The 27364-nt window shown below is 43.0% G+C and overlaps 1 protein-coding gene across 4 annotated transcripts in view; it reads left to right on the forward strand.

Annotated features, from left to right (window-relative positions):
• The window catches only part of LOC139754812 (uncharacterized), a 218887-nt gene that overhangs the window by 87290 nt on the left and 104233 nt on the right, over positions 1-27364 (forward strand). For all 4 annotated transcript variants that reach the window (XM_071672651.1, XM_071672652.1, XM_071672653.1 and 1 more), the window contains 3 exons: positions 4493-4629; positions 13750-13959; positions 21607-21771. In XM_071672651.1, the coding sequence (XP_071528752.1) occupies positions 4493-4629; positions 13750-13959; positions 21607-21771 (512 nt within the window). The remainder of the gene's footprint in view (positions 1-4492; positions 4630-13749; positions 13960-21606; positions 21772-27364) is intronic.

Here is a 27364-nt window from a genome sequence, read left to right on the forward strand (position 1 = left end):
TGTTGTCTTTTCCTAGCGCTACCTCGCACACATGAGGGGGAAGGGCGTTGTTATTTCATGTGTGGCGAGGTGGCGATGGGAATGAATAAAGGCAGACAGTGTGAATTATGTACATGTGTATATATGTATATGTCTGTGTGTGTATATATGTGTATACATTGAGATGTATAGGTATGTATATTTGCGTGTGTGGATGTGTATGTATATACATGTGTATGTGGGTGGGTTGGGCCATTCTTTCGTCTGTTTCCTTGCACTACCTCACTAACGTGGGAGACAGCGACAAAGCAAAATAGATAAATAAATAAATAAAAGGGGAAACAGAGTCAAGCATGGACTGCTCATCCTCCTCAAAGGCTTAAATTGGGGTGTCTGAATGTGTGTGGATGTAACCAAGATGAGAAGAAAGATGAGATAAAGGTTTTCAGAAAAGAAGAGAGAATGTTGGAGTGAAGAGAGTGGTGAGAGTAAGTGAGCTTGGGAAGGACACTTGTGTGAGGAAGTACTAGGAGATACTGAGTACAGAATGGAAAAAGGTGAGAACTACGGAGGTAAGGGGAGTGGGGAAGGAATGGGATGTATTTAGGGAAGCAATGATAGCTTGCGCAAAAGCTACTTGTGGCAAGAGAAGCATGGGAGGTGGGCAGCTTAGAAAGGGTAGTGAGTGGTGGGATGAAGAAGTAAGATTATTAGTGAAATAGAAGAGAGAGCCATTTGGACGATTTTTGCAAGGAAATAATGCAGATGAGTGGAAGATGTATAAAAGAAAGGCAGGAGGTCAAGAGAAAGGTGCAAGAGGTGAAAAAGAGGGCAAATGAGAGTTGGGGTGAGAGAGTATCATTAAATTTTAGGGAGAATAAAAAGATGCTTTGGAAGGAGGTGAATAAAGTGCATAAGACAAGGGAACAAATGGGAACTTCAGTGAAGGGGGCTAATGGGGAGGTGATAACAAGTAATGGTGATGTGAGGAGATGGAGTGAGTATTTTGAAGGTTTGTTGAATGTGTTTGATGATAGAGTGGCAGATATAGGGTGTTTTGGTTGAGGTGGTGTGCAAAGTGAGAGGGTTAGGGAAAATGATTTGGTAAACAGAGAAAAGGTAGTAAAAGCTTTGCGAAAGATGAAAGCTGGCAAGGCAGTGGGTTTGGATGGTATTGCAGTGGAATTTATTGAAAAATGGGGTGACTGTATTGTTGACTGGTTGGTAAGGTTATTTAATGTATGTATGACTCATGGCGAGGTGCCTGAGGATTGGCGGAATGCTTGCATAGTGCCATTGTACAAAGGCAAAGGGGACAAAGGTAAGTGCTCAAATTACAGAAGTATGAGTTTGAGTATTCCTGGTAAATTATATGGGAGGGTGTTGATTGAGAGGGTGAAGGCATGTACAGAGCATCAGATTGGGGAAGAGCAGTGTGGTTTCAGAAGTGGTAGAGGATGTGTGGATCAGGTGTTTGCTTTGAAGAATGTATGTGAGAGATGCTTAGAAAAGCAAATGGATTTGTATGTAGCATTTATGGATCTGTAGAAGGCATATGATAGAGTTGATAGAGATGCTCTGTGGAAGGTATTAAGAATATATAGTGTGGGAGGCAAGTTGTTAGAAGCAGTGAAAAGTTTTTATCAAGAATGCAAGGCATGTGTATGTGTAGGAAGAGAGGAAAGTGATTGGTTGTCAGTGAACGTAGGTTTGCGGCAGGGGTGTGTGATGTCTCCATGGTTGTTTTATTTGTTTATGGATGGGGTTGTTAGGGAGGTGAATGCAAGAGTTTTGGAAAGAAGAGCAAGTATGCAGTCTGTTGTGGATGAGAGAGCTTGGGAAGTGTCAGTTGTTGTTCGCTGATGATACAGTGCTGGTGGCTGATTCACGTGAGAAACTGCAGAAGCTGGTGACTGAGTTTGGTAAAGTGTGTGAAAGAAGGAAGTTAAGAGTAAATGTGAATAAGAGTAAGGTTATTAGGTACAGTAGGGTTGAGGGTCAAGTCAATTGGGAGATAAGTTTGAATGGAGGAAAACCGGAGGAAGTGAAGTGTTTTAGTTATCTGGGAGTGGATCTGGCAGCGGATGGAACCATGGAAGCGGAAGTGAATCATAGGGTGGGGGAGGGGGCGAAAATTCTGGGAGCCTTGAAGAATGTGTGGAAGTCGAGAACATTATCTCAGAAAGCAAAAATGGGTATGTTTGAAGGAATAGTGGTTCCAACAATGTTGTATGGTTGTGAGGCGTGGGCTATGGATAGAGTTGTGCGCAGGAGGGTGGATGTGCTGGAAATGAGATGTTTGAGGACAATATGTGGTGTGAGATGGTTTGATCGAGTAAGTAATGGAAGGGTAAGAGAGATGTGTTGTAATAAAAAGAGTGTGGTTGAGAGAGCAGAAGAGGGTGTTTTGAAATGGTTTGGTCACATGGAGAGAATGAGTGAGGAAAGATTGACCAAGAGGATATATGTGTCAGAGGTGGAGGGAACGAGGAGAAGTGGGAGACCAAATTGGAGGTGGAAAGATGGAGTGAAAAAGATTTTGAGTGATCGGGGCCTAAACATGCAGGAGGATGAAAGGCGTTCAAGGAATAGAGTGAATTGGAACGATGTGGTATACCGGGGTCGACGTGCTGTCAGTGGATTGAACCAGGGCATGTGAAGTTGTCTGGGGTAAACCTTATAAAGTTCTGTGGGGGCCTGGATGTGGAAAGGGAGCTGTGGTTTCGGTCCATTATTACATGACAGCTAGAGACTGAGAGTGAACGAATGGGGCCTTTGTTGTCTTTTCCTAGCGCTACCTCGCACACATGAGGGGGGAGGGGGTTGTTATTCCATGTGTGGCGAGGTGGCGATGGGAATAAATAAAGGCAGACTATGAATTGTGTACATGTGCATATATGTATATGTCTGTGTGTGTATGTATATGTGTACATTGAGATGTATAGGTATGTATATTTATGTGTGTGGATGTGTATGTATATACATGTGTATGTGGGTGGGTTGGGCCATTCCTTCGTCTGTTTCCTTGCGCTACCTCGCTAATGCGGGAGACAGCGAGAAAGCAAAATGAATAAATATGAAATAAAATACTATACTGATCCTTGTCTTTGCAAGGATGTTAGATTTGTTATGTTGCACAACTCAGGATAACACTATCTTAACGTTATGGGATTGAAATTAAAGACCAGGGTTAAATCTACATATTATACAAGGAATAAGAATACAAGATGAGAAGCAAATTGATCAGGTACAAACACATTTGTTAACACTTGACATTCAGTATTCCACATTCTGCATTCCAGGTAAGATTTCAAACCAGGAGATCTCTTTCCTGTATGACAATTTGTTCTATAACATTACACTTAGTTAGACCTGGCATGACACAGTAAACAGCATCGTTACACTTAGCTAAATCTGACGTAACACAGTAAACATCATCGTAACACTTTGCTAAATCTGACATGACACAGTAAACATCTTACAAACTAGGGCAGCGGTGGCTACGGGGTTCGAGACAGGGAAAGCCTACATTACCTTGCTGGGCTCGGGAATTGAAATGCAAGAAGGGGAGTGTTTCCAGACCCCCTTTAGTTGCCTTGTGCAACACTTGGGGAATATGTGGGAAGTATTCTTTCTCCTGTCCCCAAGCCCCAGGGATAGTGATGATAAATATATATGGCAAAATGTATTGCCATCACAAACATAGGGGATCAAAATTTGATTATTGCTTAAATATATAGATGTGGCAGATGTCTCAACTGTGGTGCTGAAATGAGTCATAGGATGGTAAGAGTGGGGCTAATGTCCATAGATTTGCTGAGGATTGTGTGGGAGTAGTCAGTGTCTGATAGGTCAAAGATGGATATGTTTGAAGATGTAGCATTCCCATCAGTGTTGTAGGGACATGTCTTGGGCCTTGAACACAAACTAAAGGGAGAGGGCGAACATTAAAGTATAACAAAAGAGTTGTAGTAAAGCAGTCCCTGCTTGACTCCTGTTTCCCCTTTTAGGAATTGAAATACCAGGAGGGGAGGGTTTCAACCCCCCCCCCAAACACTGGACAAGTCTGATTGAGACAGCTGACTAGGGTCAGCTGGAGTGGTTTGGACAGTTGGAGAGGTTAAGCAAAGAAAAAACGATTAAGAGTATTTTTGTGTTGAAAGTGAAGGTAAGAATGGGAAGAGGCTGACCAAGAAGATGGATGGAGTGATGGGGGAGCACTCAGAATAGTGAGAGGCATGACTAGGATAGAATGAATTGGATGGATGTGGTATATAGATTTAGTGGTCTGTCACTGGACATAAATAAGGTATATGAAGTGGTCAGGATAAATGATATATGTGGTTTGGCTGTGGATGATTGGCTCTAGTTTCATTACAGAATACATGACAGTAAGATTTGTTCAGATGGGGTTTTTGTTCATTTGTTCCAGATACTAACTCATTAAGGTGGAAGAAGCAGACAGATACAAAAAAATATACCGTATCCCTTTTATCAATTTAATTGCTTTCAGATGCAAAAGTTAAGTCGGTGCTTGTCAAATCTGCACAGGAGTTTGTTGAATGGTTATTAAGTGAAGGACTGATCCGCACCTCCCAGTACTGTTCAATACATAAGATGCATCCCAGCCAGACACCAGTAAAACTTAAAGTAAGTCATGGACCCTTTTTTCCAGAATTTTGAGAGAATATTCACTTCTTGGTGCATATGAATAAGTATTGCCAAAAGGTGATACTTACCTTGTCTTACTTGATGAATAATAGTTTCTCTTTACTTCTTTACATGTAACATAGTTTTGATCAATCATGGGCTGATTTCATGCCTGTATCTAAAGTTGTCTTTTTGAGTATACCTTGTAAGTTGTACAGTAGGATATTGATTGAGAGCATCAGATTAGGGAGGAGCAGTGTGGTTTCAGAAGTGGTAGAAGTTGTATCGATCAGGTGTTTGTGTTTGAGAAATACTTATAAAGAAGAAAGATGGACTTGTATGTGGCATTTATGGATCTGAAGAAGGCATATGATAGGGTTGGTGGAGTTGTTTTGTGGAAGGACTAAAGAACATATGGTGTGGGAGGAAAGCTGCTAGGAGCAGAAAAGTTTTTATTAAAGGTGTAAGGCTTGTGTATGTGTTGGAATAGAGGAGCGTTAATGGTTCTAGGTGAAGGTTGATCTGCAGCAAGGGTGTGTAATGTCACCTTGGTTATTTAGTTTGTTTATGGATGGGATGGTTGGGGAAGTTAATGAGAGTCTTCGAGAGAGGGGAGAGTAACCAGTCTGTGGGGGATAAGAGGGCCTGAGAAGCAAATCAGTTGTTCTTTGCTGATGATGCAGCACTGTTGGCTGATTCGAGTGTGAAACTGTGAAGTTGGTGACTGAGTTTAGAAGAGTGTGAGAAAGTAGGAGGTTGAGAGTGAATATGAATAAAACAGTGCTATTAGATTAGGTTCAGCAGGGTTGAGGGACAGGATAGTTGGGGTTTGTTTTAATGGAGAGAACGTGGAAGTGATGTGTTTGTGATATCTAGGAGTGGACATGGAAGTGAATGGCACCATGGAAGCAAAAGTGAGTCATAGGATGTTGGAGAAGGCGAAGCTTCTTGGGGGCGATGAAGAATGTGTGAAAAGTGAGAATGTTACACTGGAGAGCTAAAATGGGTATGTTAGCAGGAATAGTAGTTGCAACAATGTTATATGGTTGCAAGGCATGGGCCATAGATGGGGTTGTATGGAGGTGGGTGGATGTGTTAGAAATGAAATGTTTGAGGACAATATGTGTTGTGTGGTGGTTTGATCGAGTAAGTAATGAAAGGGTAAGAGATTATTTATGTATTTATTCATTTATTATACTTTGTCACTGTCTCCTGTGTTAACGAGGTAGCACTAGGAAACAGATGAAAGAATGGCCCAACCCACCCACATACACATGTATATACATACACGTCCACACACGCACATATACATACCTATACATCTCAGCGTATACATATATATATATACACACACAGACATATACGTATATACACATGTACATAATTCATACTGTCTGCCCTTATTCATTACCATCGCAACCCTGCCACATATGAAATGCCAACCCCCTCCCCCCACATGTGTGCAAGGTAGTGTTAGGAAAAGACAACAAAGGCAAAGACAACAAAGGCCACATTTATTCACACTCAGTCTCTAGCTGTCATGTATAATGAACGAAACCACACCTCCCTTTCCACATCCAGGCCCCACAAAACTTTCCATGGTTTACCCCAGACGCTTCGCATGCCCTGGTTTAGTCCATTGACAGCACGTTGACCCTGGTATACCTGATCGTTCCAATTCACTCTATTCCTTGCACGCCTTTCACCCTCCTGCATGTTCAGGCCCCGATCTTTCAAAATCATTTTCACTCCATCTTTCCACCTCCCAATTTGGTCTCCCACATCTCCTCGTTCTCTCTACCTCTGACTCATACATCCTCTTTGTCAATCTTTCCTCACTCATTCTCTCCATGTGACCAAACCATTTCAAAACACCCTCCTCTGCTCTCTCAACCACACTCTTTTTATTACCACATATCTGTCTTACTCTTTCATTACTTAATCGAACAAACACCTCACACCACATATTGTTCTCAAACATCTCATTTCCAGCACATCCACCCTCCTCCACACAACTCTATCTATAGCCCATGCCTCGCAACCATATAACATTGTTGGAACTACTATTCCTTCAAACATACCCATTTTTGCTTTCCAAGATAACATTCTCAACTTCCACACATTTTTCAATGCTCCCAGAACTTTCTTCCCCTCTCCCACCCTATAATTCACTTCCGCTTCCATGGTTTCATCCGCTGCCTAATCCACTCCCAGATATCTAAAACACTTCACTTCCTCCAGTTTTTCTCCATTCAAACTTACCTCCCAATTGAAATTGTCCCTCAACCCTACTGTACCTAAAAACCTTGCTCTTATTCACATTTACTCTCAGCTTTCTTCTTTCACACACTTTACCAAACTCAGTCACCAGCTTCTGCAGTTTCTCACATGAATCAGCCACCTGTGCTGTATTATCAGCAAACATTAACTGACTCACTTCCCAAGCTCTCTCATCCAGAACAGACTGCATACTTGCCCTGCTTTCCAAAACTCTTGCATTCACCTCCCTAACAACCCCATCCATAAACAAATTAAACAACCATGGAGACATCACGCACCCCTGCCACAAACCAACATTCACTTAGAACCAGTCACTTTCCTCACTTCCTACACATACACATGCCTTACATCCTCGATAAAAACTTTTCACTACTTCTAACAATTTGCCTCCCACACCATATATTCTTGATACCTTCCACAGAGCATCTCTATCAACTCCATCATATTCCTTCTCCAGATCCATAAATGCTACATACAAATCCATTTGCTTTTCTAAGTATTTCTCACATACATTCTTCAAAGCAAACACCTGATCCACACATCCTCTACCACTTCTGAAACCACATTGCTCTTCCCCAATCTGATGCTCTGTACATGCATTCACTCTCTCAATCAATGCCTTCCCATATAATTTACCAGGAATACTCAACAAACTTATACCTCTGTAATTTGAGCACTCTTTTTTATCCCCTTTGCCTTTGTACAATGGCACTATGAAAGCATTCTGCAAATCCTCAGGCACCTCACCATGAGTCATACATACATTAACCTTACCAACCAGTCAGCAATGCAGTCATCCCCTTTTTTAATAAATTCCATTACAGTACCATCCAAACCTGCTGCCTTGCCAGCTTTTATCTTCCGCAAAGCTTTTACTACCTCTTCTCTGTTTACCAAATCATTTTCCCTAACCCTCTCACTTTGCACACCACCCTGACAAAAATGCCCTATATCTGCCACTCTGTCATCAAACACATTCAACAAACCTTCAAAATACTCACTCCATCTCCTCACATCACCACTACTTGTTATCACCTCCCCATCAGCCCCCTTCACTGATGTTCCCATTTGTTCCCTTGTCTTACGCATTTTATTGACCTCCTTCCAGAACATCTTTTTATTCTCCCTAAAATTTAATGATATTCTCTCACCCCAACTCTCATTTGCCCTCTTTTTCACCTCTTGCACCTTTCTCTTGACCTCCTGCCTCTTTCTTTTATACATCTCCCAGTCATTTGCATTATTTCCCTGCAAAAATCATTCTAATGCCCCTCTCATCTCTTTCACTAATAATCATACCTCTTTATCCCACCTCTCACTACCCTTTTTGATCTGCCCACCTCCCATGCTTCTCTTATCACAAGCATCTTTTGCACAAGCCATCACTGCCTCCCTAAATACATCCCATTCCTCCCCCACTCCCCTTACCTCCTTTGTTCTCACCTTTTTCCATTCTGTATTCAGTCTCTCCTAGTACTTCCTCACACAAGTCTCTTTCCCAAGTTCACTTACTCTCACCACTATCTTCACCCCAACATTCTCTCTTCTTTTTTGAAAATCTCTATAAATCTTCACCTTCACCTCCACAAGATAATGATCAGACATCCCTCCAGTTGCACCTCTCAGCACATTAACATTCAAAAGTCTCTCTTTCATGCGCCTATCAATTAACACGTAATCCAGTAACGCTCTCTGGCCATTTCTCCTACTTACATACGTATACTTATGTATATCTCTCTTTTTAAACCAGGTATTTCCAATCATCAGTCCTTATTCAGCACATAAATCTACAAGCTCTTCACCATTTCCATTTACAACACTGAACATCCCATGTACACCAATTATTCCCTCAACTGCCACGTTACTCACCTTTGCATTCAAATCGCCCATCACTATAACCCGGTCTCTTGCATCAAAACTAACACTCACTCAGCTGCTCCTAAACCACTTGCCTCATGATCTTTCTACTCATGCCCAGGTGCATATGCACCACTAATCACCCATCTCTCTCCATCCACTTTCAGTTTTACCTGTATCAATCTAGAGTTTACTTTCTTACACTCTATCACATACTCGCACTACTCCTGTTTCAGGAGTAGTGCTACTCCTTCCCTTGCTCTTGTCCTTTCTTACACTCAATCACATACTCCCAACAGTCTTGTTTCAGGAGTAGTGCTACTCCTTCCCTTGCCCTTGTCCTCTCACTAACCCCTGACTTTACTCCCAAGACATTCCCAAACCACTCTTCCCCTTTACTCTTAAGCTTCATTTCACTCAGATCCAAAACATCCAGGTTCCTTTCCTCGTAACATACTATCTATCTCTCTTTTTTTCTCATCTTTGTTACATCCACACACATTTAGACACCCCAATCTGAGCCTTCGAGGAGGATGAGCACTCCCCGTATGACTCCTTCTTTTGTTTCCTCTTTTAGAAAGTTAAAATCCAAGGATGGGAGGTTTTCTAGCCTCTCGCTCCCATCCCCTTTAGTTGCCTTCTACGACATGTGAGGAATGCATGGGAAGCATTCTTTCTCCCCTATCCCCAGGTATATATGGTAATAAAAGAGGTGTGGTTGAGAGAGCAGAAGAGGAAAAAAGTAGGAAGAGAGGGTAGTTATTGGTTTCCAGTGAAGGCTGGTTGTGGCAGGAGTGTGCGATGTCCCCATGGTTGTGTAATTTGTTTATGGATGGGGTGGTTAGGGAGGTGAATGCAAGTTTTGGAGAGGGGTGAGTATCCATCCAGTCTGTTGTGGATGAGAGAGCTTGGGAATTGAATCATTTGTTGTTTGCCGATGATACAGCTTTGGTGGCTGATTCGAGTGAGAAACTGCAGAAGTTGGTGCCTGAGTTTGGAAAAGTGTGTGAAAAAAGAAAGTTGGCAGTGAATGTGAATAAGAGCAAGGCTATTAGGTTCAGCAGGGTTGAGGGACAAGTTAATTGGGATGTCAGTTTGAATGGAGAAAAAGTAGAGGAAGTGAAGTGTTTTAGATATCTGTGAGTGGACTTAGCAGGAAATGGAACCATGGAAGCAGAAGTGAGTCAGAGGATGGGGGAGGGAGTGAAGGTTCTAGGAGTAATGAAGAATGCGTGGAAGGAATGTATCTCGGAGAGCAAAAATGGAAATGTTTGAAGGAATAGTAGTTCCAACATTATTATATGGGTGCGAAGCATGGGCTATAGATAGGGTTGTACGCAGGAGGATGGATATATTGGAAATGAAATGCTTAAGGACAGTGTGTGGTGTGAGGTGGTTTGATCGACTAAGTAATGAAAGGGTAAGAGAGATGTGTGGTAATAAAAAGAGTGTGATTGAGAGAGCGGGAGAGGGTATTTTGAAATGGTTTGGTCACATGGAGAGAATAAGTGAGGAAAGATTGACAAAGAGGATATATCTGTCAGAAGTGGAGGGAACGAGAAGTGGGAGACCAAATTGGAGGTGGAAAGATGGAATGAAAAAGATTTTGAGCGATCTGGGCTTGAACATGCAGGAGGGTGAAAGGTGTGCAAGGAATAGAGTGAATTGGAACGATGTGGTATACCAGGGTCGACATGCTGTCAATGGATTGAACCAGGGCATGTGAAGCGTCTGGGGTAAACCATGGAAGGTTTTGTGGAGCCTAGATGTGGAAAGGGAGCTATGGTTTCAGTGCATTATACATGACAACTAGAGAGTGAGTGTAAATGAATGTGGCCTTTATATTTTCATAGTGCTATCTTGCACGCATGGGGGGGGGTTGTCATTTCATGTGTGGCGGGGTGGCGACGGGAATGAATAAGGGCAGTCAGTATGAATTATGTATGTGTATATATATATATATGCATATGTCTGTGTATCATCCAAACCCACTGCCTTGCCGGCCCTCATCTTCCGCAAAGCTTTTACTACCTCTTCTCTGTTTACCAAATCAATCTCCCTAACCCTCTCACTTTGCACACCACCTCGACCAAAACACCCTGTGTCTGCCACTCTATCATCAAACACATTCAACAAACCTTGAAAATACTCACTCCATCTCCCACTCACATCACCACTACTTGTTATCACCTTCCCATTAGCCCCCTTCACTGATGTTCCCATTTGTTCCCTTGTCTTATGCGCTTTATCGACCTCCTTCCAAAACATCTTTTTATTCTCCCTAAAATTCAATGATACTCTCTCACCCCAACTCTCATTTGCCCTCTTTTTTGCCTCTTGCACCTTTCTCTTAACCTCCTGCCTCTTTCTTTTATACATTTCCCAGTCATTTGCATTGTTTCCCTACAGAAATCGTCCAGTGGAATTGCAGTGGAATCTATTAAAAAAAAAAAGGGGGTGACTGTATTGTTGACTGGTTGCTAAGGTTATTTAAAGTGTGTATGACTCATGACGAGGTGCCTAAGGACTGGTGGAATGCTTGCATAGTGCCATTGTACAAAGGCAAAGGGGATAAGAGTGAGTGCTCAAATTACAGAGGTATAAGTTTGTTGAGTATTCCTGGGAAATTATATGGGAGGGTATTGATTGAGGGGGTGAGATATATAGGTATGTATATGTGTGTGTGTGGACATGTATGTATATACATGTGTATATGGATTGGTTGGGCCATTCTTTCATCTGTTTCCTTGCGCTTCCTCGCTAACGCGGGAGACAGCGACAAAGTATAATGAATATAAATAGATAAATGTCTGTGTATGTTGTACAAAGGCAAAGGGGATAAAAGTGAGTTCTGAAATTAGAGAGATATAAGTTTGTTGAGTATTCCTGGGAAATTATATGGGAGGGTATTGATTGAGAGTGTGAAGGCATGTACAGAGCATCAGATTGGGGAAGAGCAGTGTGGTTTCAGAAGTGGTAGAGGATGTGTGGATCAGGTGTTTGCTTTGAAGAGTGTATGTGAGAAATACTTAGAAAAGCAAATGGATTTGTATGTAGCATTTATGGATCTGGAGAAGGCATATGATAGATTTGATAGAGATGCTTTGTTAAAGGTATTAAGAATATATGGTGTGGGAGGCAAGCTGTTAGAAGCAGTGAAAATTTTTTTATCGAGGATGTAAGGCATGTGTTCGTGTAGGAAGAGAGGAAAGTGATTGGTTCTCAGTGAATGTTGATTTGTGGCAGGGGTGTGTGATGTCTCCATGGTTGTTTAATTTGTTTCTGGTTGGGGTTGTTAGGGAGGTGAATGCAAGAGTTTTGAAAGAGGGGCAAGTATGCAGTCTGTTGTGGATGAGAGAGCTTGGGAAGTGAGTCAGTTGTTGTTCGCTGATGATACAGCGCTGGTGGCTGATTCGGGTGAGAAACTGCAGAAGCTTTTGACTGAGTTTGGTAAAGTGTGTGAAAGAAGAAAGCTGAGAGTAAATGTGAATAAGAGCAAGGTTATTAGGTACAGTAGGGTTGAGGGACAAGTCAATTGGGAGGTAAGTTTGAATGGAAAAAACTGGAGGAAGTGAAGTGTTTTAGATATCTGGGAGTGGATTTGGCAGTTGATGGAACCATGGAAGCAGAGGTGAATCATAGGGAATGGGAGGGGGCGAAAATTCTGGGAGCGTTGAAGAATGTCTGGAAGTCGAGAACGTTATCTGGGAAAGCAAAAATAGGTATGTTTGAAGGTATAGTGGTTCCAACACTGATATATGGTTGCTAGGCTTGGGCTATAGATAGAGTTGTGCGGAGAAGGGTGGATGTGCTGGAAATGAGATGTTTGAGGACAATATGTGGTGTGAGGTGGTTTGATCGAGTAAGTGATGAAAGGGTAAGAGAGATGTGTGGTAATAAAAAGAGTGTGGTTGAGAGAGCAGAAAAGGTTGTTTTGAAATGGTTTGGTCACATGGAGAGAATGAGTGAGAAAAGATTGACCAAGAGGATATATGTGTCAGAGGTGGAGGTAACGAGAAGTGGGAAACCAAATTGGAGGTGGAAAGATGGAGTGAAGAAGATTTTGAGTGATCGGGCCTGAACATGCAGGAGGGTGAAAGGCGTGCAAGGAATAGAGTGAATTGGAACGATGTGGTATACCGATGTCGACCTGCTGTCAGTGGATTGAACCAGGGCATGTGAAGCGTCTGGGGTAAACCATAGAAAGTATATGTATACGTTGAGATGTATAGACATGTATATGTGCATTTGTGAATGTGTATGTATATACATGTGTATGTGGGTGGGTTGGGCCATTCTTTCATCTGTTTCCTTGCGCTACCTCACTGACGCGGGTGACAGTGACAAAGTATAATAAAAAAAAGTCTATGTATATATTTGTATTCGTTGAAATGTTTAGGTATGTATGTGTGCGTGTGTGGACGTGTATGTATATACTTGTGTATGTGGGTGGACTGGGCCATTCTTTCGTCTGTTTCCTTGTGCTACCTCGCTAACACGGGAGACAGCGACAAAGTATAATAAACAAAGCATAATGTGTGTGTGTATGAGTGGATTTGGTCTTTCTTCATCTGTTCCTGGTGCTACCTTGCTAATGTGGGAAATGGCGGTCAAGTATGAAATAACGTTTTCATTGATATTGGTAGGTTATTGTCACCTGGCCCGTGGAGGAAATAATTTTCTTGAACCACAGAGTTTTTATATTGCAATTGTGGCTTAAGTTTTTAGTAACAATTCTGAATGTTACCAGTGCTATGTGTTTTCACCTGTAAGGTCTGAGGTTATTCAGTCACTCATTGTGTTCTAAGTCCTTCTTTGCAGAATGATTGCAGCATTTCTTAAACCAATTTTTTGAGTGTGGAATTTCTGATTCATTTTTTGAGTAATGAAAATGTTGCAGGTAACATGAACCAGCACTTTTTTCCAGTTTTATGTTGGTTAGTTGATTTGTGGAACTAAAATGGGTCTAACTGTTCATTACAGCTTGGAATGTTCTCAGACCCAAAAGTTCTTTCAACAAGTGGAGGATATGTTTGGATCAGCGAATGCTGTGGAAAGAAATATGTGTCTGTGTACAGTGGCTCCATCTTTGGATCAACTCCAATTGACAAAGTACCCCCAACATCAGTGCTGAAGTTAGTGTACCACTGGGGATGCCAAACATCTATCAGCAATGTGGAATCATGGGTTAAGGTAAGATATATGAACTAGGATGCACTGTATGGTTTGAAAATTTTTCCTAGCTTGACAGAAACATTTAGACGAATCTAATCTGAACTGTTATCACTCCCTGCATGTTGGTTTAGCATGTAGCATAAAGTTAGCCCATATTGCAGAAGTTCACTAACCGATGTTCTGCTCAGATTGCCCATATTGCGGAAGTTCACTAACATGTTTTGCTTTTACTGCCCCTCGCAGATGACAATCCTGTGGTACAGACAGTAATAGAACACACATTTGTGAAGTTTGGTCAGGAGTGTTTGGTGACTAGTGTTATAGAATAGATATAGTTGTTATGCATATGTGTTTCTTGAGTGCTCTTATATTCAGTAGCCCAAATTCTTTGCAGTACAGTGAAAGAATTTTTTGGCAAGTAATTTTCAAGGACATTTGTTACATTGAGGGTTCAGTTTTCCAAATTCTCATGCATTCATGGATTTGACCCAGGTTTTTTTCATAAACTTCTTCAACCCCCGAGTCATGTACCTTTCCAAACCTCTGAATCTCAGTTTTTCAAGTTGTATAGAAAAAAGTTTTAATCTTGTTCTTTCAAAGCTACATAACAATGGAAAAAAAATCATTCAGAAGTATATTTCAGCCCCAGCTATCACTCTTATTTGTGAAAGTTTCAGCACAGTGCACTAAAAAGTGTGGAAGTAAGGCCTGAATCTCCAGTAAGTTGCCATTGTGCATATTTTATTGTTTATTTTTCCTGCACCAAAAAGTTGATTACTTATTATTATTTCTTCTATATCCTTGTAAGCAGGAGGAAAAGAATTCTACCCATCTATTTCCTGCTTGTCATAAAAGGCAGCAAAGAGGAACAGGAGTAGGGGGCCTGGAAACTCTCCTCTTCTTGTATTTCACTTTCTAAAATATTGAACAGAAGAAAGAACAAAGTGCAGAGTGCTCATCTTCCTCAAAGGCTCAGGCTAGGGTCTCTGAATGTGTGTGAATACAACCAAGATGAGTAGAAAGGAGGGATAGGTAGTATGTTTGAGAAATGGACTTGAAAGTTCCAGTTCTGTTTGAAACAAATCTCAGAACAGGGAGGAAGAATGATTTGTGAATGTCGTAGGTATAAAATCACAGGTAAGTGTAAGACCCAAGGAAGAGGTAGCACTTCTGCTGAAGCATGGGTTCTGGGAATGTGAAATGGAGTGAGGAATTAAGCCCCAGACTGATGTAGGTGAAAATGAAATTGTATTATGAGAGATGGGTGATTATCCATGCTTATGCACTCGGTGACAAGAAGAATGATGAAGAGAGGTGTATGTTTTAGGAGCAGTTGAGTGACTGTCAGCAGTTTTGATGCAAGACACCAAGAAATAGTGATGAGTGACTTAACTGAGAAGTACCTACTAATACCTACTAAGAGATTTTACCATGGTGGCAGGGCTAGTGCATTGCGCTTACCTCTTGATTTGTATGATAATGAACGACATTTCTCTTGACTGAGCAGCTCATCTCATCATTTATGTTGCTTAATGTACGATGCTTTTCTTTTGGCAGCTACTCCTCAGGCATAGTTATCTGTTCAAGGCTCATCTGGTATTGTTTTCAACTCTTTTCTTTCTTTCATACTATTGGCCATTTCCCGCATTAGCGAGGTAGCATTAATAACAGAGGACTGGGCCTTTGAGGGCTTATCCTCACCTGGCCCCCTTCTCTGTTCCTTTTTTTTGGAAAATTAAAAAAAGAAAAAAAACGAGAGGGAAGGATTTCCGGCCCCCCACTCCCTTCCCTTTTAGTCGCCTTCTACGATACGCAGGGAATACGTGGGAAGTATTCTTTCTCCCCTATCCCCAGGGATATGATGCTGATTTGAATGTTTGTGTAGTCACCACTTTTTTTTTTCCCCCATCTGGTATCACTAGATAATCATTTCATCTTCCTTGCAGGGCTGTCATGTATCTTTTTTTATATACATTTTTATCTTTCCTGGAATTATTCTTGACTTTCTGATTCATTATCATACTTGTCTGGTTGCTTTCAGGTTCAGAACATTGTTCTTTATCCCTGCAATTTGTTGCTAGGCACATGTTATTGTATTTCTCTCCCTTTTACATTCAAGATCTAAGAGCTTTATCCTTTAGTCATTCAAGGTAATTCACATGCTCTGATCCTGTTCTGAGGCAATTCAGGCAAGGGATGAGGCACATCAGGCTTGGAAAAATTCTCCTTCTGGCATCCATCAGCTTTTATCACTGCTTGTAATCACTACAAGCATGTTGAATGTGAGGCAAAATATTTCATAATTCAAATGAAGTGTGATAACCTCTGTTCATCATAGGTCTTTCTGGTCTTTAGCTAAGGACATCTTTAACAACTTCTGTTGCTCTACCTTTCCTTCACTTTTCTGTTCTGACAGTACCATGGCTGTCTCTTCAGTAGACAAAGCAACTCTCTTTGGTTCCCCTTTCTCCTCTTACTCCACTTTGGATGAATCTAGCATTCCTTCATTCTGTTGCTCTACCTTTCCTTCACTTTTTTGTCCTGACTGTACCATGGCTGTCTCTTCTGTAGACAAAGCAACTCTCTTTGGTTCCCCTTTCTCCTCTTACTCCACTTTGGATGAATCTAGCATTCCTTCATCCCTGATGCTCCTCGTACTAATCCTATGCCCCCTACTGTAATCTCTTTGGATTATCCGAAAAGTGCTTCTGTCTCTGGACACAAGCAAGGCTCATGGTCTTGATGGCTTCCATCCCTGTATACTGAAAGAATGTGTGTCTGAACTTGCACCTATGCTTGCTCATCTGCTCTGTTTCTGTTTAGAAACCAGAACTTTTCCTTCACCTTAGAAGCATATATTGATACATCCCATCCCTAAGAAGGGCGACTGTTCTGACCCCTCTAACTATCATCTTATTGCTTTGACATCGACCATTTCCAAAGTCTGAATCCTTCCTCAACTCCCAAATCCTTAAACACCTCAAAAATTACAGCCTTCTCTTTGATCACCAGCATGGCACCGGTAAGGCAAGATCCGCTGATGATATTCTTTTCTATCTCGCTAATGTCTGGTCAGCATCCCTGAGAGACTTTGGGGAGTCTTGTTTAGTTACCCTTGATATATCCAAGGCTTTTGATCGGGTGTGGCATCATAGTCACATCTCTAAGCTACCCTCTTTTTGCTTAACTCCCTTACTTTGTTCCCCCATATCTAGCTTCCCTCTCTGACTGATATATCTGTGGTTCTGTCTTGTCCCCTACACTTTCTCCTTTTTTCAATGATTTCCTCTCCATAAATAACCCAATGCATCCCATGTGCTGATGACTCAACACTGTATTCATCCACGTCCTTCAATTCTGCTCCCTCTTCTGTCAGTCAATCTGCATCCTATCTTGACAAAGCTTCTTCAGTAAACTCAAGACTTGGACAGGATATCTCATTGAGGTAAACAAAATCTTGTCAGGTTTAATGCTTCCAAGACCCAGTTTCTAGCCATCTCTATCAAAAACACCTCGCTACTCTTGTCTCTCCTTGGACAGCTCTGTAATTCCACCTCTTGACTCAATTGACATACTTGGTATTACTGTAATATCCACTCTTTCTTGGAAACCCCACATTACAAGAATAGCTAAGTTTGCCTCTTAAGAAACTGGGTGTCCAGTTTAGATGTCAAAACTTCTTTTCTTATGAACAGTTGTTCCGTTTATACATAGGATTGATTCGTCTTTGTATGGAGGTCTGCTTTCGCATCATGGTTGGCTCTAGTTCTGCATCCTTATTTGACAGAGTTGAATCAAAAGCGGTCTGACTCATAAACTGTCCCAGGCTAACTTTCAAACTTGGCCTTCTTGCCCCACACTGCAATGTTGGTTTATGTTCTCTCTTCTATAGATATTACTTGATTTTTGCTCCCGAGAGCTGGCTACATGTGTGCCCTAACCACTAGCTAGACCACACAATACTTGGCAAGCTGTTGCATCTCATGACTACTGTGATGCCATCAGCATCTCAAGGGTGGGCTGTTTTGATAACTGCTCCTTCCCCTATGTGTCGAAGCTTTGGAACTCTACGTTTTCATTTTTTTTTTTTTGCTTTGTCGCTGTCTCCCGCGTTTGCGAGGTAGCGCAAGGAAACAGACGAAAGAAATGGCCCAACCCACCCCCATACACATGTATATACATACGTCCACACACGCAAATATACATGCCTACACAGCTTTCCATGGTTTACCCCAGACGCTTCACATGCCCTGGTTCAATCCACTGACAGCACGTCAACCCCGGTATACCACATCGATCCAATTCACTCTATTCCTTGCCCTCCTTTCATCCTCCTGCATGTTCAGGCCCCGATCACACAAAATCTTTTTCACTCCATCTTTCCACCTCCAATTTGGTCTCCCACTTCTCGTTCCCTCCACCTCCGACACATATATCCTCTTGGTCAATCTTTCCTCACTCATTCTCTCCATGTGCCCAAACCATTTCAAAACACCCTCTTCTGCTCTCTCAACCACGCTCTTTTTATTTCCACACATCTCTCTTACCCTTACATTACTTACTCGATCAAACCACCTCACACCACACATTGTCCTCAGACATCTCATTTCCAGCACATCCATCCTCCTGCGCACAACTCTATCCATAGCCCACGCCTCGCAACCATACAACATTGTTGGAACCACTATTCCTTCAAACATACCCATTTTTGCTTTCCGAGATAATGTTCTCGACTTCCACACATTCTTCAAGGCTCCCAGAATTTTCGCCCCCTCCCCCACCCTATGATCCACTTCCACTTCCATGGTTCCATCCGCTGCCATACGTATACTTATGTATATCTCTCTTTTTAAACCAGGTATTCCCAATCACCAGTCCTTTTTCAGCACATAAATCTACAAGCTCTTCACCATTTCCATTTACAACACTGAACACCCCATGTACACCAATTATACCCTCAACTGCCACATTACTCACCTATGCATTCAAATCACCCATCACTATAACCCCAAAACTACTAACACACTCACTCAGCTACTCCCAAAACACTTGCCTCTTATGATCTTTCTTCTCATGCCCAGGTGCATATGCACCAATAATCACCCATCTCTCTCCATACACTTTTGATTTTACCCATATCAGTCTAGAGTTTACTTTTTTGCACTATCTCATACTCCCACCACTTCTGTTTCAGGAGTAGTGCTACTCCTTCCCTTGCTCTTGTCCTCTCACTAACCCCTGACTTTACTCCCAAGACATTCCCAAACCACTCTTCCCCTTTACCCTTGAGCTTCGTTTCACTCAGAGCCAAAACATCCATGTTCCTTTCCTCAAACATACTACCTATCTCTCCTTTTTTCTCATCTTTGTTACATCCACATACATTTAGACACCCCAATCTCTGCATGGATTTGCATTTACTTCACATTTAAGAGCATTCAGAGTATGAGGGGAGGTTTTTCTGGCCTTCCCAGGTCATTTTATATAGTTAATCTAGTGGTGCTTCCGGTTTTATTAAATTTCTTCACCCATCATTGGAATGGTCTCAAGCTTGCACCGGTAATATTAGAAATTTCCTGAAGTGGCTTATTTCCCTTGTAAAGTAAAACTATAAAAGTAATTTTGTCACATGTAAGGTGAGTATTTCCAACTGTAATAGGTGGTTAAAAAGAAAAGTAGGGCATAAGTGGGGATCACAGCAAGACACTTCAGCCTCCACAAAAGCTAAACTGCTACTAAGGTGGGCTCATGTGGTATGCCAACACACCAGTAATATTAAAAGTCCTGTAAGCAGCTTATTTCAATGCAATAGTAGAAGCTACTTTGTCACTTATAAGATGAGTATTTCCAGCCATAGTAGGTGGTCGAGGTACAAATAGGGGAAAAAACAGAAAACTCAGGGCATAAGTAGGGAGCACAAGACTTTTCTGCCTCTTACAACAGCTAAAATGCTACTGAGGCAGCACCTCACATAATTGCCACGGCATGCCAGGGGGCACCAACTTCACTGGCTGATGCCAACACTATTTTAGGCAGGATAAAGTGATTTGTGTCAGTATCATTGGTGCAGGCCCTCTTGCACCAACTTCATTGACGAGCGCTGTGTATCCTCTTTGTCAACCTTTTGCTTGTTTTCTCCATATGATTATTTCTCTCAGCCACATCTTTCTCTTACCCTTTCATTACATATGAGATCAAACCACTTCACCAAACATTGTCCTCAAACATTTCCTTTCCAACTTATCCATCATCCTTTGCACATTCTCATTTATATCCCATGCCTCGCATCCATACAACATAGGATTACTATACCCATTTTCACCCTCCCAGATAATGTCTTCACTTTCCACACATTCCGTAGTGCTCTCAGATTCTTCTTCCCCTCACCCATACTATGACTCATTTCCACTTCTATGGTTCCATTCGCTGCCATATCCACATCTAGGTATCTAAAACGCTTAACTTCTTCCAAGTCATATCCATTCAAACTTACACCCAACTAACTTGTCCCTCTGTCCTGTAAACTGAATAACCTTTCTTTTATTCACATTTATTCTCAACATCCTCAATCCACACACACTCCAACTCAAGCAGTTTTTCACTCAAATCTGCCTCCAGTAATGTCATCAGCAAACAACAATTAACTCACCTCCCAGGCTCCTTCACCCACTGCAGATTGTATACTCACCACTTTTATCAATACCCTTGCATTTACCTCCCTCCCCACCCCATCCATAAACAAATTATACAACCTTGATGAGATAACAAGCCCTTGCTGCATGCCATCCTTCACTTCCAACTATTCACTCTTATCTCATCCTGCTCGTACACATGCCTTACACCTAGATAAAGCTTCTAGCTGCTTTTAGTAGCGTTTCTTCCACACCATATATTTGTAAGACAGTCCACAAGTTTTTCCTATTAACCGTATCCTTTGCTTTCTTCAGATCTGTAAATGCCTCATACAAATCCTTCTTCCTTATTGTTTCTCACGTGCATTCTTCACGGTAAGCACCTGATTAACACATCATCTGTCACTCATAAAACTATGTTGTTCCCAGTGTGATCCTCTGTAAAAACACCAGGCAAATATAAATCTCCCTCACATTAATGTCAAGGAAGAAAAACAACATAAAAATAATGATCAAACAAGAAAACAGTCTCCTGGTTGTATGAAAACAGAAAACAGGTGCAAACACAAAAGAATTTGCTTTCACCCTCTCTGTCCCCACTCTCCCATACAACTAACTAGGTACACTCAACAAGCTTATATCTCTTATACAGTGGTAACACAAATGCATTCCACCAAGTCTCAGGTGCCTTCTTCAAATGGAAAACAAAAATGATAAAACTTAATTTTATTTTTGTATTTAGAAGTACCGTACTCAGGATATGCTAGGATACATTTGATATTTACCGAGACACTTACAGTGGAATGAAAGGAACTAAGTTTTATGAGAAAGGCCTGGTTTACATGATTTACATATCTCTTAAAGTCTGAGAGACTGCCATTGTAGCATTGTATGGCATCAAACTGTATTTTCTTCTTTTTGGGTAATTTTCCTTAGTTGTATGATGTCACTGTGAGATGTTTATTGAGAAGAGTAATTTAATGAAGGAAGAGAGAGCAGGATGTGTTTTCAAAATTTTCCTTGTACATTCCAGGTGGATAAATCCTTCATCAATAAGATTTACCAGTACATGCGGTGTATTTGCTCTGTCATGCTCCAAGATAAAGTTTACGACTTCGGCTTTGATGGCACAACAGTGGAACTTGGAATTGTCAGTCTTGGCACAAGCACTGCAGATGGTACCAAAAAGGCTGTAAAGGTATGTACACCAGTTGTATTATTCAAGTGAGAAACTGCAGAAGTTATTGACTGGAAAAGTGTGTGAAAGGAGAAAGTTGAGAGTAAATGTGAATAAGAGGAAGGATACTAGGTTTAGCAGGTGTCATATGTAACACTTGACAACATGTAGGCGGGAGTATTAGGTAGGAACTCTGAGTAGCAAAAGGATTATTGCTCACTTTATAAAGCCTTCCAAGCTGAGTAACTTAAGTGATTGTGAACTTAAAGCCCTAGCTTCGTTGATTGATTATCCAGCACATATCAACCAACAGCTGAGAGTCGGAAGTTGTCCAGCTCCGTTTACTGGTACAGTAGGACAACTATTATAGGGCAATCCCAGGACTGAAGCAAAGCAGCTGCCTCCATCTCCTGACTGCAGTCCTGTGCTTCCTTCAGGCGGCAGTACTGAGCGATCCCTATCGGAGCATCCACCCTTGTCACTGGTTTTGTTCCTTGGCACCCACTACACACAACCAATCCCCACGGACTAGTGTACCAGCCACTGTTGGTATGTCAGGTGCCAATAACAGCCAAAGGGGAGCGGCTGACGACCGTTCTCCCACTTGCCCACATTGTGGGACCACCTTTGCCAGCTTTCAGGTCCATGAAAGGCAGGCACACCCCAACTCTTTCCACCAAGAGTTGGCTACACGACACATCTTATCAAAGGCTTATGGACTAATGAGGAAGTAGAGCTCCTCACTAGGACAGAGGCGAATATGGCAGCTGGTCCTTCACTAGTTGCTGGCCTAGGCCTGAACCAGTGGTTACAGGCGATTGTTCCCTCTAGGACGTTCGAAGCGATCAAAGGCCTTTGAAGGAAAGCGTCATATAAGACCAGAGTTCAGGAACTGGTTTTGGACATAAATCTTCACCAGGAAGCCGGTGAAGGCAAGGTGACTGGTAGTATGTCAGATGGGAGGCGTGTCCTGGCAACTTCAGGAAGCAACACGCGGATTGGCGTTCCGGAGGAAGCACCATGTGCAAGTAGGCATGTGCATACCAACTTCAGTGGTGACAGCCTCACAGGTACGGGAGAGGGGGCTGTCATTGGAGGAGGGGAGCCTACCGCTTCTGGCCGTGAAGCCGATCCCACAGTTTTTTCTGTCCCAGACGTTCCGTGGGTTCCCAATCCCAATCCATTGCTTCCTTTGTTGCGGAGACACGCTCGGATCTGGCCCCGTAACACTATTGTGGGGCGGGGATGTCTTAAACGTTGCCCTGAACCACTTGCGTCAGGGTGACAGCCTTGCTGCTATCAGGGTAGCTACAGAGCATACCAGGCAACTGATTAGCTCCTGTGGCTCACCCCAAGACTGCCGAAATCGTGGGGTAGATGGACCAAGACAGTCAGTGAACTCTGGCAGTGTATGCCGTATGGAGGAGGTTCCTTTGTGCGGAAACTGGCTTAGGCAGGAACAGTACCAGAAAGTATAGAGACTTTACTGACAGAATAAGTCTTTGGCCACTGGATTGGCCCTAAAAGGTGACTGGGAGGTACTGCCAACTTTGGTTGGGCCGGAAAGCCTCTACCTCTATTGGCAAGCCCTCTTCTTGTACCCATCTGAGCCAGATGAGCGTGTCATTACCGATTGCGACTCAGAACATGGACAACTAGCAGAGGTTATTACTGTAGGTGAGGTAGCACACCACCTCAAAGCCACAAAGACAGCTGCCCCTGGTCGTGACGGAATACCGACTCATTTGTTGAAGTCCGTTCCTCCAAGAATTCTCTGTAAAATGTATAACCTGTTGCTTGCCACATCAACGCTGCCAGAACCATTCAAGGCAAATCGTACAGTGCTGATTCCTAAGGTACTGAACCCAACAGAACCTAAGGACTACAGGCCTATCACGATCTCTTGTGCCATAGTCCGACTGCTCCATGAGATCTTGAGCAGCCGCATCTTGAGCCTTGTCCAGATTGATGGAGCTCAAAAGGCATTCGTTCTTGTGGATGGATGCCTTGAGAACCTCATGATCCTGGATGTGATCATCGGTCATGCGCAGGCACACTCCCATGGTGTGCACCTGGCATTCCTTGACATGGCCAGAGCATTCAGTAGTGTTAATCATAGCACTATCGAGCGGGCCATGTCATGGAAGGGCATTCCTTCCCTCATCAGGGCATATGTTATGTCGACATACAACTGAGCCTTTACTCATATTGAAGGCAGTGGCGGGATGTTGGAAAGGATTAATATGACTCGTGGGGTCAAACAGGGTGATCCGCTATCACCAATCCTTTTCAACCTTGTAATTGACGAGAGAGTTGCAAGGGTTAAGGAATCTGGTGTAGGAATTGGGTTCGGAGACCAAAAGTTGTCAGCACTGGCATTTGCCGATGATCTGGTTTTGGTGGGGAAGATGCCAACTGGCCTGCAAGAGGCTATTCACATTATGGCAGACTCTTGCCGGGGGTGGACTTCGAGTAAACCAGGGAAAGTGTTGGTCCCTCAGCATAGAGGTTGACGGAAAGTGCAAGACTTGGTACATCAGCAAAAGTAGGATGTTCCAAGTCTTGGGTAGTGCTATCGGCTCCATGAACGCTGAGGACGACTATAAGTACCTCGGCTTTCTGGTCAGAGCAGGAGGAAGGCATAAATTCTACGGTGCCCTGGTTGAAGAGGGGCTCCGTAACATCACCAGAACCCCTCTAAAACCTCAACGGTTGATTGCGTTACTCTTGGGACACCTAGTGCCAAAGCTCATGCATTGCTTGGTACTGGGGGAAGTGCATAAGGCACAGCTGGCATGCATGGACAGACAGGTGCGAGTCGCGGTTCACCGTTGGCTCTCTCTAGCCCATGACATACCCCGTGCTTACTTCCACTTGGCGGCAGGAGATGGTGGGCTTGATATACCAGACTTAATCTTAACTGTCCGACTAAATAAACAAGCCAGGTTCAAGAAATTACTCATCTTGACCAACCCGGTGATTCAGGCGGCTGTCCGGGAGCCTGCAGTGTTGAGCAAGCTGCAGCACTGGACTGGACCCACATGCATTGCTGGTCGGTAGGCAAGTCATAAACTCAAATGCCATCATGTAGGGAGGGCTAATCTGATCAGCACTGTTGACGGTGTGGGTCTCACTCCGTCTTCTACTATGCCTCAGGTTAGTGGATGGGTTAATAGTGGGAACCGCTTCCTGTCCGGGTCTGGTTATGTGAAGGCTGTCCAAGTGAGGATTGGCGCTTTACCCACCCCTGCCAGGGCTTCCAATGGCCGGCCCAAGATCAACGGCCTCTGTGACACATGTCATAAGCCCTGTACGCTTGGGCATATCGCTCAGATGTGCCCACGTACCCATGGTTGGAGGGTAAAGAGGCATGATAACATCATTGCCTATTTGGCTGGACGATTGAGGCAGAAGGGGTACAAAGTGTCCCATGAGCCTTGCATTCTGATTGTGGGGTCCTTTAGGAAGCCAGACATCGTGGCTTCTAAAGGCACAGAGGCTTTTATCATCAACACCCAAGTCTCTGCTGTCCATTTCGTGGTTTCAGCTGCACATCAGTACAAGTGCAGCTATTACGGCACCTCAGAAGTCCTTCAGGGCGTATGGGATTTCACCAGAAAGGCACTGTCCATGTGACATCTGCCACATTAAATTGGCATGGCACATGGTGCCAAGAAAGTGTGAGTGCTCTCAGAGGGTTAGGGCTTACTTACCGGGACCTAGAAATGTGCTCAGTAAAAGCCCTAACCTGGACCCACTCCCTTTACAGGATGTGGTCCAAGAGCACAGGTTAGCAATCGGGCCTGCCTTTTAAATATGGTGTCAGCCGTTGGGCTGGTGAGGGTGGTTCCCCCTTTGTGCTCTTGTGGCGAACTGGATTAGGCTGTTCTCCCAAAGCTCCAAGGGAAGGTACTGGTGCCTGAGGGCGGGTTGTTGTAGCGAGCGGTGGGCGCCATGGCAGGGTCGTCTGCTACTCCCGTATGACAGGCCGCACTGGAATGTGAGTGGTGCTGGGGGCTCTACTGTGCCAGTCACTAAGGTAAGAGTATGTTTTGAACCATCATCTAACTGCCGCCTCTCAACTTACTTCTATCTATGGTATCAGCAGTCTGATCTACCATCTTCCTCTTGGTGTGTCCAGACATACCTTCCTTCTGTCAGTAACTTCTTTCACTATCAACATGTAGAATAGGTCACCTACTGACAGCTCCCCATTAGATCAAAAAATATGCATAGTAGTTTGTGGTTAGCCTTTCCAGCATATTCCATCACTAATTGGGAATTGATGAAGAGAATAGAAGTTGTAGATAGGAGCAGTAGATAGAAGTAGTCAGTGGGAACATTAGGTAGGAGCCTTTGCAAACACTGCTTAGACTTGCCCTCTGCCAGTGGCCTGTTAAGGGTGAGGCAATAAAGACTTAAGGAGTGTAACTGGAGTTCTTTAGTTATGGAGACTTTGTTTTTGTGGCCATCCCTTTGAGGGGGTTCCATTTGGAACAGGCATCAGAGATATAGATAACAGGGTTGAGGGACAAGTTACTAGGGATGTAAGTTTGAAAGGAGAAAAACTGGAGGAAGTGAAGTATTTTATATTCTAGATATCTGGAAGTAGACTTGTTAGTGAATAGAACTGTGGAATTGGAAGTGAGTCAAAGGGTGGGGGAGGGGGCAAAGGTTTTGACACCACTTATTGTCCTCAAACATTTCATATCAGATACATCCACCATTCTCTGCATAGCCTGATCTATAGCCCATGCTTTGCATCCATATGATTTAGTTCGGATTACTATATCTTCACACATACCCATTTTTGCCCTCCAAGATAACGTTCTGCCTCTCCGCACTTTCTTCAGTGCTTCCAGAACCTCCATCCCCTCCCCCATCCTATGACTCACTTTCACTTCCATAGTTCCATTTGCTGCCATGGCTGCTCCCAATTATCTTAAACACTTCATCTCCTCCAATTTTCCCCATTCACACTCACACCCCAAACTAACCTGTCCCTCAACCCTGCTGAACCTAATAACATTGCATTTATTCACAGTCACTCTCAACTTTCTCTTTTCAGACATTTCCAGATTCAATCACCAACTTCTGCAGTTTCTCATACAAATCCACCACCAGTGCTGTATCATCAGCAGACAAGAACAGACACTTTCCAGGCCCACTCATTTTACATATACTGCATATTCACCCCTCTCTCCAAAATTCTCGCATTTACCTCCCTCACTACCTCATCCCTAAGCAAATGAACAACCATGGTGACATCATACACCCCAGCCATAGACCAACTTTTACTTGGAACCATTCACTCTCATCCTACTTGCACATGAGCCTTAAACTTGATAAAAACTTCTCACTACTTTTAGTAGCTTTCCTCCCACATTGTATATTCTTTAGACCTTCCACAAAGTATCTCACCTTGACCCATGCATATATATATTGAAAATACTTACGAATAAATCAACAGCACACACACCCCCCCTCTCGTAAGAGATTCAGTTGTTATGCCATCCACTCTAGCTGCCTTGCCACATTTCATCTTACACAAGGCTTTCAGCACCTCTTCTGTCTTCACAAAATCACTCTCTTTGACTCACTTAACGTACCACCC

The sequence above is a fragment of the Panulirus ornatus genome, chromosome 17 (genome assembly GCF_036320965.1).
Source record: "Panulirus ornatus isolate Po-2019 chromosome 17, ASM3632096v1, whole genome shotgun sequence".
Taxonomy (NCBI): domain Eukaryota; kingdom Metazoa; phylum Arthropoda; class Malacostraca; order Decapoda; family Palinuridae; genus Panulirus; species Panulirus ornatus.